Source organism: Poecile atricapillus, chromosome 18, assembly GCF_030490865.1.
Source record: "Poecile atricapillus isolate bPoeAtr1 chromosome 18, bPoeAtr1.hap1, whole genome shotgun sequence".
Taxonomy (NCBI): Eukaryota; Metazoa; Chordata; class Aves; order Passeriformes; family Paridae; genus Poecile; species Poecile atricapillus.
Genome location: NC_081266.1, coordinates 3,061,374 through 3,079,297, shown reverse-complemented (window position 1 = coordinate 3,079,297; position 17,924 = coordinate 3,061,374). Strand labels below are relative to the sequence as shown.

Genomic DNA, 17,924 nt, shown 5'->3' with positions numbered 1-17,924 from the left:
TGGAACCGGACCTGGACTTTTTATCTCAACAACTGAATCTTAATTCTGTTTTCTTATGAGCAAAAAAAATGCCTGGGGCTGTTATTTTCTCCCATATGATTGAAAGATGCTGGCGAGATGGGTTCCCACATGGGAAGGAGGTGGCAATGTTATTAAAAAGACCTACTTGCCATGGCATTTACCTCTGGCATAAGAGCAGCTTAGAAACTAACACAGCATTCTGTGGAGAGCCTGTGAGAAATAAATCTCTCCTCTTTTGAAAAGCAAAACAGAAGCGCAGAGAAATAAAATAATTTTGCCAAGGTTACCTATCAAGTGAAATTCAGGATGGATTTTCATTCTTATATCTGTCTTATATTCTTCTGACGTGAAAATCTATGGATTTTCACCCCAAGGTTAAAATTCAGTTTGATCTGAAGAGGCTGATGTAAGATTTCCTTGGTAAAAGCTTAAGAAGCAGCACCTTCTTGCTTAGGGGTTCATTAAAAAGGATTTTACTTTATTCAAAAGTTTATTCAGATCTGGTCCCACAGCTGAACATGTCTCAGCAGAGCTGAGAGACTTTTAAACCAAGATGAAACTCTATGTCTACTCCCAGCAATGAAAGAGCAACAAGGTGTCTGAAGTGAGAGATTAATTTCAGCAAGACTCCGCAAACCAAGCCAACCCAATTTCATGTAGGTCTCTGCCTCATTTTCCTACTGTGCCTGCCCTCCAGCTCTTCTGTTTTCCATGGTAACTAGGCCAGCTGTCGACTAGGAAAATACCCTTGGGCCATCTAAAAAAGAAAGGTTTTCTCTTACTAATATCTTACAGCAAGCTTTCCCCGCTACATGGGCTTAACTTCAAATTCCCACTTCTCTATTTACAAAGCCAGTATTTGGTGGCAATAAAGCAGTGAAAAGGAAGGAAAATCAGAACCAGAGCAGTATTTAAAATGGGGAAATCTAAAGTTATTTCCATCTCTGCTCTGCTCTCCTACCTTTGAAAGAGACACTATTGCTGTGTTTAACGTGGAGCAAAAAATTAATAGAGGACGAGAAAAGAGGAGGAAAAATAAAACCAGAAAGGAAGGAATGAAACAGGCATAGAAAAGGTATGAAAATAAAATATTCTTCTTCACCATGTAAATGCTTGTTCTTCTTTCCTGCCACCATCTTTCATGGTCTCCTCTATTATAATTAAATTAAAACATGGTAGCTATCATCTTATTTGAAGAAGATTGCAAAGTAGCCTTATGCATAAGGAGAGCTGTAGTATGAAGAGATTTCTCCTTTAAAGAAGTCAGAACCATGAAAAGATGAAAAGGTGTGATCTGGACTCTAAAGCCTCCCCCATTGAAAAGGCTGGTTTTCTCTCTCCTCTTCCCTGAAAACAAATGAGGTTTTTTTGAAGCATAAGAGACCACATGTCCTCATGATGCCACTTCATGTGAGCCGTGAAAGTTGTCTCCAGTCATTCTGTTGACAAAGTCACCCAGGTAGAGGCTGAGAGCTAACAGAGCACTGTGATGCCACGGTCTGATCCGTGCATTCTTTGTTGTTGTGCAGCACTGAGCTGCCACACTGCAAATTGACACAAAAAGGAGGCTCGACATCTCGCAGAAAGCACGCTCTGTCAGATATGAGAGGTCTACTGCAAACAGCATTTTGCAGTCTTGTAATTACACTGAGGCACCAGGATTGCTGAAGCACTTACAGTACCTGCTGGGGCTCATTTTTCCCCCCTGTCCCTGTTAGGCACTGATCTGAATGAAGTTCCCTTTGATAGATATTGGGAAAATAAGATAAGCTGGTCTGCGAGCTACAGCGGCGATGAAAGTAAAGATCCAGAAGACAGACATGTCAGGAAATAATGTGGAATCAGTTCTCGTTGTATCTGTACTACCTGTGCTTAAAACACAGTGCATCTACAGACAGGTTCCTCCTGAGAGGTAGAAGGGATGCTGCCTTAAAAGAAACATTAACTCCCCATGTGTTTGAAACATATCAAATCTCATACATCCTTCCGCTGCTGTTGACATCTGAGCACCTTGTCTCTAAAAATCTGAGACTCTACTTGAAAGAGAACAGCTTTGAATGTAGACATTGTTAAACGAAGCAAATTCTTGTAACTGAGTGCAGAACAAATAGGAAAATTAACAGCTCTGCAGAACACATTCTTTTGAATGTCATAATATTTGAAAAACAATGTCAGTGTTTTATCCTATTTCCCCACTCCCTAAACCAAACTCCTCCTTTCCCATGCCCAGAGTCATAAAAAAAAAGGAATCTGAAAAGTCTAGGATTATAAAGAACTGGCTTGGAATATATGAATAAAATCTGGAACTGCTCCTATTATGAGCAGCCAAGGGCCTTAATGACCTTGTAGAAAGATAATTTCAGCTCTCCCCCTGAAGCTATTTCTGTGTTAGTATATTAATGTCATGATTTAACCCCAGATGGCAAGCAAGCCCCACACAGCCACTGACTCACTGTCCCTTGTGGTGGGATGGGCAGAGAAATCAGAAAAGTGAGAAAATTCATGGTCTGAGATAAAGACAGCTGAACAGGTAAAACAAAAGCTGTTGCACATAAGGCCACTTGGAAAGAGGAATTCATTCATCACACCCCATGGGTAGGCAGGTGTTCAATCATCCACAGGGGAGCAAGGCCCCATCACACATTGGTGACTTGGGAAGACAAACACCATCACCCCAAATTTTCCACCTTCTTCCTTCTTCCCCATCATTATTTGCTGAGCATGATCCATATGGGACATCCCTTTGGTCAGTTGAGGTCAGCTGTGTCCCTTCCCAACTTTTTGTGCACCCCCAGCCCTCTCACTTGTGTGTTGGGGTGAGGAGCAGAAAAGGCTCTGGCTCTTCAAACACTGCTCAGCAATAACTAAAACACCTGAAGTATCAGCTGTTTCCAGCACAAATCCAAAATGCAACCCCATACGAGCTACTGGGAAAAAAATGAGCTCTACCCCAGAAAAAAACAGCACAACTAAAAAAAAATAAAACAAACAACAACAAAAACACAAAAAACCCAAACAGTAAAAAAAAAACCAACACAAAAAAAAACCCCAAAAAAACAATAAAACCCCAACAATTAACCAGCAATCAAAGTTACCAAAGTACTGTGCTGTAACTCATTTAATTCTGCATCTTTGTGTACATTTGGATAGCCCAGCTCATGCAGAACCATACAGAACTAGTTTTGTGTCTTACATTATGTTTTTCAGTGCCATGAGGGATTTTTTTTTTTTTTTTTTGTTCAGCTGTGAAGCTAATGGGAACCACAGATGCTATCCAAAGCCATTTTGATAGACATAAACTACCCAAACAATAGACAGTTGAAGAAAAACATTTTCAGTTTCTCCTCAGTGTATTGCTGTGATAATTGTGGCCTAAATTCAGAAACACTACAAAGCTTTGCAAGTCCATTGGCTCTCATGGACTACTGCAATCTGAATTAATTTTGCATTTTATTTATATAGTTGGAAAGTAGAGTAGCTTAGTCACCTCCTGCATTCTATTAATTGCTGGCATATTGGAGAGCATCCCAATAAAGCCATTGGGTCTGCTTATTTTAGTGCTGATTATCCCATCTAATCCCATTCACTGCTAGCTCCCAGTGCACTTACCCACTGGGAAGAACACAACAATTTCTGTTATGCCTGGAATGAATGGCTCATTTCAGTTCCTGTGCATGAATTTACTCTGAACTCTCACAGTGACAGATTGTTGGACAATTTCAGGCTTGCTGATGCTGGTGTAAGATACTGCATGAGATTCTGACAGCAATACGTCATTTGTTCCGGGGAGAAAATCTGCAGTTTTGGGAAAAGCACAGACGGGGACGTTCTCAGTCATGTGAAGAAGGCACTGGCAAAGATGGAACCAGACTTTTCAAAATTAATGCCAGACTTGAGTGCCAAGTTTCTCAAAGAATGGAAAAGAATACTGTCCAATTGAAAATGTTTGTGAAGATATTAAATGCAATACCTTCGTTAAACAATATTCTTTTTTTCTTATTTCCAAACGCAGTTTCTGGAGAGGAGATTTAATCACTCTCTTTAAGGAGGCAGTGGTGGTGCTTCTTTTATTAATATTCAAAACCAGTCAGACCTACAGTTGCAAGTCTGAGCTTAAGTCACCCTCAGTATTTAATGACACTTCATGGTGAAGGCTTTTCACTTCTGTAGCTTTGGACTGATGTTTTATTAGGGTGGGATATTTGGTGGACCCTGCTCAGACATTCTGAAGTTATCCAAGGTCATTACTGCTGTACACAGGTGCATTTTGAAACTCCCACTAAATTTCTTTGTGTTTGTGTTCTGCTGGAGGTTTCTTTTTTTGTTGTTGTTTGTGAGACTGTGTTAATAAATTTCTGCTTTCAGATCCTACCCAGTCAAGAGGAGCAGACTGAAAAAAGACACACTTTGCTAACAATTTTTTTATTTTAATTTTTTTCCACCAGCTGGAGCAGAAAGAGACAGACACTGTTAGCACTGCTTTTTACCAGATGATAATTGTAGCACTTATATTGATGTTATCATATTCATTCAAAAAATTGGAGAAGATCTTAGGAGGATGACTGTTTCTTGCTTAAACCTTAGACCAAGCAGCATCTGTCTCTGGTAGTGATAGTACTACCTTTGCACCATTATACTTTCTGATTAATTCTTGATACTGTTCATTTTCAAGGTTCATTTCATTTCTGTTTCACTTTCAAGCTCTTTCTCCTCCAGCCATGACCGGTTTTATCTGGGATTCATTTTCTTAATGCAAAGTGTGTGCAGCTAACTATATTACATATCAAATAAAACATTTTTCTGCTAGGCAAACTCAGCAGGGTTTGGCATTTTCCCTGCAATAGCGAAGCATAGCCTTTGTTTTCACCGACCTGGTAATTTTTTTGTGAGTCAGCAGGACACGCATTCCACAGTTCAGGCGTTCAGTGGGAATGGGAGGAGCTGCTTTGATTGAATCTACTGAATCCAGTGATTTGTCTGAATGCAGATTGTGTTGTGTTGCTCATAAAGAACTTTGAGAGGTTAGGAAATAAAGGCAATGTTGTATTTCTCAAGCCTAACCCCCATACTTTATATGTCTGTGACAATATTTTCCTGTCAAAGGGAAATCAACATGGTAGACTTCTGCTCTGTGTTACTAAAAGAAATCAGGAAAACAAAAGCAAATTAATCATGTGGTATGTTAAAACAAAATTTCACTTTAAGCAGAGTTATTTTCTGTTCAAGGGTAATGCTTTGAAAAATGAGTCTGTAAAAGCATCTCTGTTTTATGAGAAGCAGCATGTGGAACTGGCTGCAGGTTTCTCATGTGAGAGGAGTGAAGAGCCAAAAGTGGACAGGTGCTTCAAGCAACAGAACAGCTGCTGTTTCTTCATCTTGGAGACTTATTGGTTACAAAGATTCAGACAAAATGTACCACACTTCACTCAGTCTACTCTTGCTCTAGAATAGAAATAAAGATGAAAGATCAGCAGATGAAGCAGAGCTTTGCCTTTTGTGCCTCTCCCTTTCTGCTGGCTTTGTACTTGGTCAAAGAAAGGGAGAGCAAAAGGAAGTTCAGTCTTCATCCTTCCAGTCAAGTTGATGTCCTTGCTCCTTGTTTCTGTAAATCTATGGAAAATTCTTGGTACTCCAGTCACTTGGGGGAATTTCAATGTCTCTTCCATCCTTTTTGTACAGTAACTTCTGCCTAATTGACTCTGCTTCCCATTTTCCCCTGCAGAAATTGCATTGTTCTCAACCTGCCAGGTACTTTGTGCCTCTCACCTGTTAATTTGTTTTTACATCTGTTATTTTGTTGCCTGCAATAGATCTACCCACAAAGGTGCTGTTGTTTTATGTGTTTCTGTTTGCCTTTCTTTGATTTCTTGTGCATAAATCACACATTGCTAGAGTTTGGGGCTGGTTTTCCAGTGTACCAGTGGGGAGATAAAAAGCAAGGAGAGGTTTTACTTGCAACTGAGTAATTAATTAATAGCAGCAGTTTCCCACTCATCCTCATGACCTGTCACAGGGTAGATGGAATTCTTAATCTTCAGATGTACATTTTTGTCATCTCTGTCATCCAAGTGTCTCTGGGGAACTTGCACTGAGACTTAAGAGCTGCAAAGCCTGAGTGAAGTCCTACAGGCAAACCAGCCCTGTTACTTATTCTCCTGTTTAAGAATGCAAACAGTAAAATGTTTTCTTCAAGGAGTGGAAAATGAAAACAGTTAAAAGCTTCAGGCGTGTGCCACAGCTCCGTGGCACTATAAAGCACAAAGGACAGATTAGGAGTTTTGCAGGATGTTTAAGGATAATCAAGACAGATGGCAACCTCAGACACAGAAGCTGTACAGTGGTAGAGAATTGTTTCTGTGTGCTAATCTTTGATACGAAGGGCTGTGGAGAATAATTTTAAAGTGATTTTTGCCATAATGAGCAGCAGTCTTGTACCACTGTTTTCCTCTTCTGTGATTTGTCCTGCCTCCAACCTAGCAAAGAAGAAAACAAACATGAAATGCACCTTCAGAACAAAGCATATTGACTTCCTTGGTCAGGTTTACCAAAGATTGACCAACAAAAGAAGGTACCTCAGCACTCACAACCCTAAGGCACCTTGTCTTCATGGTCTGTCTCTGAAATCAAAAAACCTTTTGCAGAGTGTCCAGAGTTTGTGCTGGTAGGTACCACTTTTGTGTAATATATCCCAGAAGAGCACTTGGAAACAAATTAACCAGGGTCACTATCCTGATATCATCTCTAAATTACCCAGTCAAACTGCCTTGCTCCTTTGGAACAGGTAGGTGCTGAACCTGCAATAAGATACTGCAAATCCTGCCCTTTTCTTCTTGGGCTTGGTTGTTTTTTTTGGTGCAATGTGGTTTGACAGGCTACCTGTGAGCTAATCTGTCAGACATTGCTCTCTGGTTCACTCTGCTCCCCTTTCTGAAGGAGACAAGGAACAGATGTTCAAGCAGCAGAGTTGTCTGAGCCACCTCACTCCTTCATTTGTCTGCCAAATCCTGCTCAGAGAGCAGACAGTGTCAGCTTCCCTGTCTTCCAGCACCACAGAGGGAGAACGAGGCCAGCCCACCTGTTTTTCCACCAAGACCCATCCAATCTCCTTCCCTTTTTTTCCCTCTTTTTTATTTTTTTTTTCCTTAATTACCCTTTTCTCTATAGCTGCTGGTTTAGCCCTGGTTCTCCTTCTCTGACACAGCAGCCTGACTCAATTCCACCTTCCTTTCTTCTCTGTGGCAAAAATCTCTCAGTCCTCTTGCATTTCTACACACACACGCCTGCAGCTGCCAGGAAATGGGGCTGGAGCCACCTTAGGCATGGAGCAGAAGGGTGCAGAAAGGAAGAGAAGCAGCTTGCAGAAAGCAGAGGCATCTTTCAAGGCACCCCTGTACCTGACTTACTCCATTTTTAGATTTCAGGTCAACTTCCTTCCATACTATTTCACAAAAGTGACTTGGGGACAGGATCTGAGTTCACCAGGCCTTGCTGAGAATGAGGGTGTTTGTCCCAAATCAGAGAACCTGAAGAGTAAGGAATTCTCTCTGTTGTTAGGAGCAGGATGCTCCATCTAGGCCTGGGATAAAGCCAGGCTTTTATACTGAGTTCTGTCTTGCAGAATCCTGTGAAAATTATCAGGAAAAAATAACTTCACACGCTTCTTTACTGGCAGCCTTGGGTTTAAATCATACCAGTTTTGTCTTCCTCTGTCACAGCTAGGCATCGTGCTATAACTTGAAAATTTCATCAGTGCGCTTCTCCCTCCTGCAACTTCAGAAGCTGCAGATTTTCCTGTCTCCACTGAGTTCTTACCATGGCAGTGTGGACATGATTTTCTGAGCCTGAGAGAGTTTCAGCCTGTCAGTGGCTGATGTGTTTCCCAAGGGAAAGTCTTTTGGGAAACTTTTCCCTGTCAAGGACTGTTTTTCTGTAAATAGGGTTTTGGTTCTCAAAACAATATCGCACAGATGTTCTGAAAGTGTTTTTCTCTTGTCCCACCAATGGGATGAGAGAGATGTTGTTCCTTGTACAAATCAGGTTAACCTGTATCAGAACACCTTATAAAAAGGGTTGAAAACCCCAAAATAAAGGCTTTTGCCTCTTTGGAAATAAATCTGCTGCTGCTGTGATATTGAACCCTTCCTACTTTGTGTCCTCTGGTGACAAGGCAGGGTGAAGATGTGTGTGCCAGCAAGCTGGGAAGACAGAACTGCAACAACATATTGGTTCATGTGTTGAATAAACATTTCAGGAAAGCCTACAATGAGTCCTCACTTTAAAAACTGTCCTTTGCCTCCTCTTTGGGAGCACTTTTATAAAATGAGCCACATGTGAGAGGATTCCGTACATCCTCTCTGTCCTCGTGTACACCTCATGCATAAGCTCTCTGAATCTGGCCCATAATCCTTTCTCAGAAAGGAAAAAGAAATTGTTGTATCATATGTGTGTATATAAGCTTATTTTCTGTAAATAATCAGCCACAAGAATAATCAAAAAATGGATCTTCTGCGTTGATCTGTGTTATGCAGGGAGTAGCTCTGTTTAAAATAGTAAACTGTTTTGGTTTTGCTATTTTGCTTCCTGGATGTGAAATCCTAAGCCTTTCATTTTAGGGAAATAAAAGCTGGTTTAATGTTCTCTATATCTGAGAGGATTAAAGGGCCATCTCAAACATGAAGAGGCAGCCTTTATGGATTCCCTAAATATGCACTACTAAAAATGGAGTAGGGGAATGAATATGATTTAGATAGTCAGGAGCTGATTCCAATGCAAGCCTTAGTGCAGACAAGGCTGTGCACCAGCATTAGATGTCCAGCTCAAAACAGATATCACAGTGAGAGTTTAGGTGTGTTTGTGTTTGCAGGAGAGAAGGGGAAAAGTTCAATCTGAGTGCCAAGAAAAATGCACTGTTTGTGTGGACTGAGGTTGGGCTGGGCTTTGCTTTGATAGACTATAATTCCTGCCCACATGACGATTTGGACTGTACCAGAGATGCTTTTATTTAAAAAATAATCACCAAGCTTCTTCCTGACTTGCTGTTGAAGTGGACTGAGCATGTTTTTATTTTAAATGGTCTTTTTTTGCCTACAGCTGAGCTAAAAGGCTGCTGCAGAGTGTGATGCAGTGCCCTAGACACAGGGAACATGTACAGCACAGGGAATCTGAGACATCTGCATGGGAGTGGCACACATGAGATGTTGCCTCTAGTGGACCCATGCCCTTCCAAAGCAGCAGCTGGAGGAAGTGGATTTCCTAGGATATCTAAAATGGCATGAGCTATTGACATTTAAGCAGATTAATCCCATCCTATGGAATCTTGGACTTACTCTGATTGGAATATGAAAGAATATGTTTATCCACTGCCATGTGTACATGTGCTCTCAGCCTTCCTCAGTTTGTGAAAGGTTCAGGGTAAGAACAGCATCCTCTGTGTGCTGAGGTTTGCCTTCCACCAGGCATTGCAATTGACAACTTGTATTTCCTTTGGATCCAAAAAGGAATTATTTGTTTTTGCTAGTCTACAGGGAAAAAAAAAAAAGTAATTTCAGACTTCTCCAGAGAGTGTTGATGATAAACTTCTCATATCGCTTCCCTTTCATGTCTAGGCATTTCTGATAGAAACACCACTCATTCTTTAAGGATTTTCAAATCCTCAGATGTTCAGAGGTTTTGTATAACTGGAAAGGCTTTTCAGAAACCAGTAGGTGATATTGTTATGCCTTGAATTATGAAGGAAAAGAGGACCTAGAAAAATCATTGTTTCATAAAAGATCCTTCATCACCAAAAGAGGCATGTGCTACAGTGGCAGTACTGTAACGCCTTATATATCATTTGAAGGAGTTGAAGTGTCTATAGGAATTATTCTTTCTCACCCTTAAATATCAGTGCAGCAAATAATTTCTTGTTCTTGTTTTTTTTGCTGTGTGACATATTCATATGTGACATATTCATTCATGTGATGTGCCTTGAAAGTCAGGAGCTTCTCTGATTTCTGTCCTGTGAAAAGTAGCATTATTTTTTAGGTCGGGGAAGCTGCATTAAGATTCAGACATTTATAAGGAATTTAAGGTTTGAGATGTTCTCAAGGATGAAGCTGTGAGGGGGAAGAGTTCACACAAAAGCAAAGAGCAGTTCACCATCAGAGGGAAATCCCAGGGGATGGGCAGGATGTTAACAGCAATACAGAGCTGGAGATTCCATCTACACTTAATAAATCAAACAGTGTACAAAACCTCTGGCCAGCATAAGGAAAAAATTTCCCAATGATCAATTTGATGAACTAAAAAAACCCTCTAAACTCCCCAGCTTTCCTGACCTAAATAAATTTGTAATTAGAGAAGACTGAACGATGATTATTATTAAAAAGAGTATGGGTTTGGTTTTATTTCTGACTTTTATGTTGGCAGTAACTCCAGTTCCAAAGCTTTTGCAAGCTTCAGAAGAACTAAAAGATGAGATTTGTTTTAGACCAGCACTTACCAGTAAATAAAGAAATAAAATGGGCTCATTTCACTCTTTTTTAACAGTATAGCATATTTCAGAAATGTCTCCTTAGATTAAAATAGTAAAAGTTTCTAGAATTGATGGTACATCTGAGACTAAAACAGTCTTTAAATGCACTTCCTAGCTGAAAGATGTGCTTGCTTGTATAAATGAACTGGCAGGAGAAAAACAATATTTAGGGATATGTATTTAACACTGGACTTCAAAAATGCAACTTGTTTCATTTTGTTAACTTTTCTTGCAGAAATAAGAAGCAATACAGGCATTGCACTATGTGTGACAATAAGAAATGACAGTTTTCTGTTTATTCAACACATTTGGAATCTCATTAGTTATCAAATGGGACTTGAGTCTCATTGCCTACAAGCAATATGATTTTTTTTCACTTTCTGCTGCCCAAAGTGACCAAATGTAGATTAGTCTGGAGTTTATTGTTCCTGCTAGAACTGATATATAATAAAATTCATTTTTAGACATACAGATATTTTTTTCCCCCTCTTTCCTTCAGGCTGCTGAAGAATGCACAGAATGAAGTTCATTTCAAAATGTGGTATAAGAAACTCCTGGCTGCCCTCCAATTCTGTGCTGGACAAACCCTGAACAATGAGTTTTCTAAGGAAGAAAAACTCATCAGAATTCTGGAAGACATTGCCACAAAAGTGAAAGCTGCCAGTGACCCAAAAAGAAAGGTTTGTTAAAAAATATTTCCCCTTCCGTCTAAGTTTCTGTAGGGAATTTTATCTTTTCTAGGATAACACCTCTTCTCTTTAATACCCTTTACATAAATAGACCGAAGATATAACTAAACTTTGTAAATATTTTTCTGCTCTGAAAACAGGTAACAGGTAGATATTTAATTAACTCTCATCACTATTACTCTTGAGGTCTGCAGATCTTTTGAGCCATTTAAATTCCTTCATCGCTGCTTTCTCAAATGGTCTCAGAGGTGGCCAGGAATAATGGCAACAAGGCTGATTATCATTTCACTGAGAAGAATGCTCACATTCAGCACCTCATCCCAAAATATTTGACTCCTGTAGAGCTGCAGTATTTCTTGAAAGCTTTACTAAGAGTTGTTCTTGGCAGGCTGGACATATCCTGATTTCTTAGCAAAGACAACCAGAGTGGAATATAGTTAATATCTCAAATATAGCTCTCAGCAATGAACACTGAACATGTATCTGCAGAGATGCCTCCCTGGCAGTAGAAACTTGCATTTGTCTTCTCCAGTGGGTGCAGCTTTTATATTGCATATGTACATTTCCAGTTCAGAACTGTTAATTTTCCAGGACAGCTGCTGTTACTTACCTGGTGTGTAAAACTGCTTCTTGTTGAAATCTCAGCAAGGCAGAGTGGAAAACCAAATAAAATTATACTGTCTACTGCTGGTTATCATGGATATCATGAATCTTTCTGCCTTGTTAAGGATTCAAAGATTTTCAAAGGGTTTCTCAGAAAACTCTCAGTGCTGCTACTGAGAGCAGCAAAGCAAACATGGAAGTGAAAAGACAAAAATATTTGCAAAAGGAAAATCCATGCAAAGGAAAAGAAATAGTAGTAATGCATTATACATCACTGATGCATAATTCAGATTTTAGAGATTAATCTCAAGGCTGCAGTTACTGTGATACTGAGAAGCTCCCAAACCAGGCAAGGGAGATCACACTATTGAGGCAACAAGCAATAAGTTGGGAGGATCTTCGGGAAGACAAAAAAACCCCATGAGATACAGCAGAGCAATACAAGGCTAATCAACCCCTAATGAAGAGCATTCAATCATAGAATCACAGAATGGTTTGGGTTGGAAGGGATCTTAAAAAACATTTAATTCCAACCCTCTGCCATGGGCAGGGAAGCCTTCCACCAGACCAGGCTGCCCCATCCAGCCTGGTTTCACAGGCAGAGATTTTTTCTGACATCCAATCTAAACCCACCTTCCTTCAATTTGAAGCCATTCTCCCTTGTCCTGTCACTCCATTTGAAACAGACCATTTCCACCTGAACCTATGAGCTGGTAGCACATCTGGGCAGGAAAAGCATCAGCATGGAGTAAAGTCACTGTTCTTATTTTTAATACCCCAGTATGGCCTCATTAGCTGTTAAAAGGTCACAAGGATGCTGCTGGCTCCAGAAATTGCATTGCTTGTTTAAAGTACAGGAAGGCAGTCAAAAAAATAAAATAAAATTTAAAAACCAACTTCTTTTGTGTTCTTTCATGCTGCCATAATGGTTCATGTGCTGCAGGAGGTGTTAAATGTGGAGCTCAGCAGACTCCAGCAGTTCTTCCAGGAGGTGAAGGTCTGCCGGCTCCCCCTGAACCCAGCGCTTGTTGTCCAAGGCATAGAGGCAGATGTAAGTGTGATCAATTAAATTGTCAATTTTTGTTTTTAGTATAAAGGGGAGAAGGATTGCATTGATGGGGAAATGATGGTAGTGGCATCAAGCATAAATCATCTGGTCAGTTTAGATCCAGCCTAATCTCCTTCAAACCAGGGCCCTTTGCCTGAGGCAGAGGTGACAGGATGGGTGGGGGCTTCATGTGTCACACCAGCCAGAGATTTCAACTCTGAGCAGCCCATTCCCAGCTCAGCTGCCCTGCCCTGGTGTTGGGATTGGCAAGGACACCTGGAATTCCACCAGTTCCCACCAGGTAGCCCTTGGTGACACGTGTTTTCCCATCCAAAACTCTCCCCTGTCAGGTATGGGGGCAGCAAAAAATCTGGAGCCAGCTGTCTGTTTGCTGAGCTGACTGAGAATTGCTAAAATATTAAATGTTCACACTAGCTTATCTGTATCTAGGACCCCTATTAAAAATGACTTAAGGATAAAGGAAACAGCAGTGCTCTTCAGTGTTACTTGACTTTGCATTACTAAGATTCAGTTATTCATTGTTCAGAAATATTTTCATAAACTAAGCCAAGAGTAAGCTGATTCATCTCTGGAGAAGGAAAATGTAGCCAGCACGAAGGAAAAAACAAACCTGAGCAGCCATATGTATTACCAGTTATAACTGCTTAATTACAGCAATTTGTGCTCTATTTTTGTTCTCTGGCTCATTATCCGTAGTAGACCTGATTCTAAGGGGTGCTGATCCCTTCAATTGCCCCTGACCTGTGTTTCTCCAAGTAATTGCTATTCAGCCTTGATCTGGCTGAGAACCGAGGTCTTCCAGCACCCCAGAGTCTTGGGAGAATTGTGTGTGAGACAAGTCAGAAGGATTTGAAGCCTGCTGCTTCTCCCTGCTTTCAAGCTTTTGGAAATAATGACTAATGGAAAGGTATCTCACCATAAAGTCATGCTATTTATACTGCACCAGCTTGGCTGGACAGATACAAAAATGTTTAAATGTAATATCTGAAGAGTTTTTTTGGGGTTTTTTTTCATTTTTCTTATATCGTTATAGGCCATTATCTTTCTATAAATACACGTAGTTTCTTGATTGGACTGTATGTCAGTATAATCATGCAAATTAGAACTTTTAAGTGCCTATAATTACTTAAATTTAATTCATTTGGGTGTCATCTATTGATTTTACCAGTAGCAAGCCCCTCTCCCAGCTCTATCAGAGTGGCATTATCTCACAGGGACCTTTCAAGCACTCACCGAGACATTTCAAATCGGCAAAATTCTGCAGGGGGTCAGGATCTCATCGCTGAAAATGGCCCTGGTCCATCACAGGGGTCTGGGGTGGCTGAGGCAATATTTGCATGCTGCCCCTGGTCCATCACAGGGGTCTGGGGTGGCTGAGGCAATATTTGCATGCTGGCCCTGGTCCATCACAGGGGTCTGGGGTGGCTGAGGCAATATTTGCATGCTGCCCCTGGTCCATCACAGGGGTCTGGGGTGGCTGAGACAATATTTGCATGCTGCCCCTGGCCCATCACTGAGGTGTGGGGTGATTGAGGCAATATTTGCATGCTGCCCCTGGTCCATCACAGGGCTCTGGGGTGACTGAGGCAATATTTGCATGCTGGTGCCATGCTTTGGGGTGTTCAGATGAAAAGCAGCAGACAGCTGTGTCTGCTGGAGCTCAAATTAGGCTCCTCACGCTGCAGCCTGTAAGGAGAGCAGCAGCTCTTGTGGGGTGCTCATTATTTCCAGAAGCCAGGCCATTCATTTACCATTGTCTTTAGCTGGTTTTGAGGGGTTTCCCCACCACCCCTCCTCTCATGTTTTTAATGAGGGTAATAATTCCACCCTAAACTCTCGTAGGATTTGCCGTGCTTGGCTCATTAATGCTTTTTGAAGCCCTTTGAGATCTTCAGGTGGAAGGAGCTGTAGACCATGAAAGTCGGAGTTTATGCTTAATTAAGATAAATTCCACATAAAATAGAGCATGATTTTCAAAATGTCCTGTGTGCTCAGCCGGAGTGAGGTCATCAAAGAAATTGGCAGGTTCTTTGCTTCCATGTCTGATTGGGCAGGGCTGGGTTTACTTCAGAAAACAATGGGAGCAAAGGTTTTTCAATACTTTGAGACTCATTAAACCAGTCTTATATAATTCATCTACCCAGTTCCAGGCAAAGCTTATTGTTGATAGGCCTGGGTGAAAATGAAAGAACAATTAGTACATAAAATATAATCTGTTCACATGGTCTGATATTTAAGTGAAGCAGGCTGTCTGGAGAAAAGAATTTCTTGTTTTTCAGACCCAAAGAAACAGTCAATAACACCAAGAATTATTTATTTTTGCTGCCACTGCTACTGAGCAGTGTTTAGAGCTGGAATCTTTTTCAGAGGTATTGTACTGGCCTGGTGTTTTGTATATGTGACACTGTTGTTCATCTGTCTCATCTCTCTTTCCCCTGCAGTCATGTTCTTATTTTACATCCAATGCCTTTCCCTTAAAAATCTCCTTCATCAATGCGAATGCTCCAAGTGGGAACATCAATGTAATTTTTAAGGTATGTTCTTCCTCTAATCCTCAGGTCTTTTGGTATGGAAAATGATCATTTAAAATTCACCTAATTTATGCTTTAAATTGAGCCAGAGACTAGTTGATTTAGCTCTGCTGCTTGTTTATTCCTATTATTTTTGACACTAGATCTTTTAATGAAATATGTTGAGGCAATACACTAAGAGAATCAAACAAATTATGGCTGCATTTTTTTCCTTGGTGAAGACAACCAGACTGGAATATAAATTTCATATTTTAAACCTAGCTTATTAAAGACATCAAAGTCAGAGGACAAGTCTCAGAGAAGAGATAGATCGGAATGATTGAACCCTCATCCATGTCCATGTCTCTAAAAAAACCAAAATACTGGAGTGTTCAGGGCTCCATTTGCACACAAACCTAATTCTGTCCCTATCAGCCAGCGCTGGGGAATGGGCTGAGGAAGATGAAGGTGGAGGGGACAGCAGATGAACTCTGTCTCATTTGAGTTACTTGGAGAAAGTGACTCAGAAAAAACTGCTTTCTTTTGCAGTTGTCACCTAGAAAAGCTTCAGAGTTCAGAACAGTCCATCCACAAAAGACAATACGAGCATTCTAAAGTTTGTTCTCTTCCAAAAGAGCTAAAGTCTTCCCTAAAAGGGGATATTGGTTTTAGAGAAGAACACAAGTTCATAAAATGGCTGATAGATACAAAATGGTTGGTAGCCAGTGGCATTATTCTTAGGTATTTTGCAGAATCATTTTCCAAACGAGAAATCTAAAAAATTTATATAAATAAATGAAAAAGAAATAGATTCTATGCTGCCTTAAATTAACTTGCCCTTTAGAGCAGCTGTGATTCTCAGAAATAGAAGTACACTTTCCATGCCTGCTAAGGGGAGAAATTAACAATTTTAATCTTTTTCTGAACATTTAGAAACCTGGTTCATATGCTGTTTCATCTGAGAATCAATATTAAGTAGCAGGTCCCTACCTACCTGGGCAATCACCTGCTCATGAGGCTTTTAAATAATTGCATTGGTTCTACTCAAACTATTCTTTCCTGCCTAGTAATGCTGAGCAGCCAACTCATTGTCCAGTTTCTGTAGAAGTATTATAGCTGCTGTCACCTTCTCCTGTCAACAAAAACATTGTGCTAAAATATCTTTTACTTGTACTATAATTCCACTGATTATTTGTGACAGATAACTCATACATAAACGATAAGCACAATAAATGGTAAGGGCAAATTGTCTTTCTGCTGTACAAGTGGAGAGAATAAGATTTTTTTTGCATTTTTAGGTGCTAAGAAGAATTAATTTGAGTCAAGATTACTTTTCAATGAGAGATGAATAGATTCAGATGTTTTTGTCTTTTTAAGATGAGTTTATGTTGCCCCAAGTACTTATTTGCTGGCAGTAAATGTCTGTAGATTGGAATGGTTGTGTAAAAAGAATGTAATGAAAGAATAAAACACTTAAAATACCAGTAAAAATTATGTATTTTACGTGCAGTGGGATGGGGGGAAACAAAAAATCAAGTTTGTTGTTTTCACAGGCCATTTACTCAGCCATGGTTGAAAATAATCTCTTCATTAATTCTTGTGGCTACAATTAAAGCCCCATTTCATTGAGATTACTGTTTGACTAACTCCATGGGGAGAGGGGTCATCACTGCATCACTGCTTGGAACTGAATATGAATCATGTTATGAATAAAATGTAAATTTGTAATAAAATTCCCTTGCAAACACCAAGTTGTGAGGCTTAATGTTAGACAAACGCTGTCATTTGTGCAAAGGGATCTAGCATTAAGTAGACTTGAAAATGTAACTAAATTAGGATCCTACCTCCGGATTAAATTTTCAAACCCTGATAGTTACATAGGAATAATAAGCAGAAAGGCCACAGTTAAGCAGGGATCCTTTCTTACCATCTCAGTGGCTGTCAAAACTGTTCCTGTCTGTGTGTGCCATCTACTCTGTCCTCTCCTGACACAGAAAGGTAAGTAGGAACTTTGAAGGAAAACAAGACAGAGTTACTGTAGTGAATGTAGCTGCTTTGGTGGGCAAAAAAAAAGTCCCTGTTAAATAGGGCATTATTTCTGTCTGTTATTGAAGGAGAAAACTGAATTTCATGTGCAATTTTCACAGCTAGGTGATGATCTACGTCAAGATATGTTGGTTCTGCAAATTATTCGAGTGATGGACAGGATTTGGCTCCAAGAGGGACTGGATATGCAAATGATCATTTATAGGTGTTTATCTACAGGGAAAGGACAAGGTCAGTCTTAAATTGTAAAAGAAGCCTGTACTACATTATTCATATTTCATGTAAACAGTGGTGTATAAAATTTATTTATTCTGCCTCTCTAGAACTCATTGGATTTTGTTGCAACTTAGGCTAGAATTTTCCAAAAGCCTCAACAGTCTCATCTTGCAAAACATTCTTAAATTCACATATCAAAAAGAGGGCTTTGGAGAAAATTGGCCCTAGCTAGTGAAGTTTTAATCCAGTGTAGTCCT

The 17,924-nt window shown here is 40.1% G+C and overlaps 1 protein-coding gene across 1 annotated transcript in view; it reads left to right on the top strand.

Moving 5' to 3' along the window:
- The window catches only part of PIK3C2G (phosphatidylinositol-4-phosphate 3-kinase catalytic subunit type 2 gamma), a 203,409-nt gene that overhangs the window by 104,215 nt on the left and 81,270 nt on the right, over positions 1-17,924 (top strand). The window contains exons 20-23 of the mRNA XM_058852977.1: positions 11,034-11,214; positions 12,770-12,877; positions 15,337-15,429; positions 17,553-17,682. Of these exons, the coding sequence (XP_058708960.1) occupies positions 11,034-11,214; positions 12,770-12,877; positions 15,337-15,429; positions 17,553-17,682 (512 nt within the window). The remainder of the gene's footprint in view (positions 1-11,033; positions 11,215-12,769; positions 12,878-15,336; positions 15,430-17,552; positions 17,683-17,924) is intronic.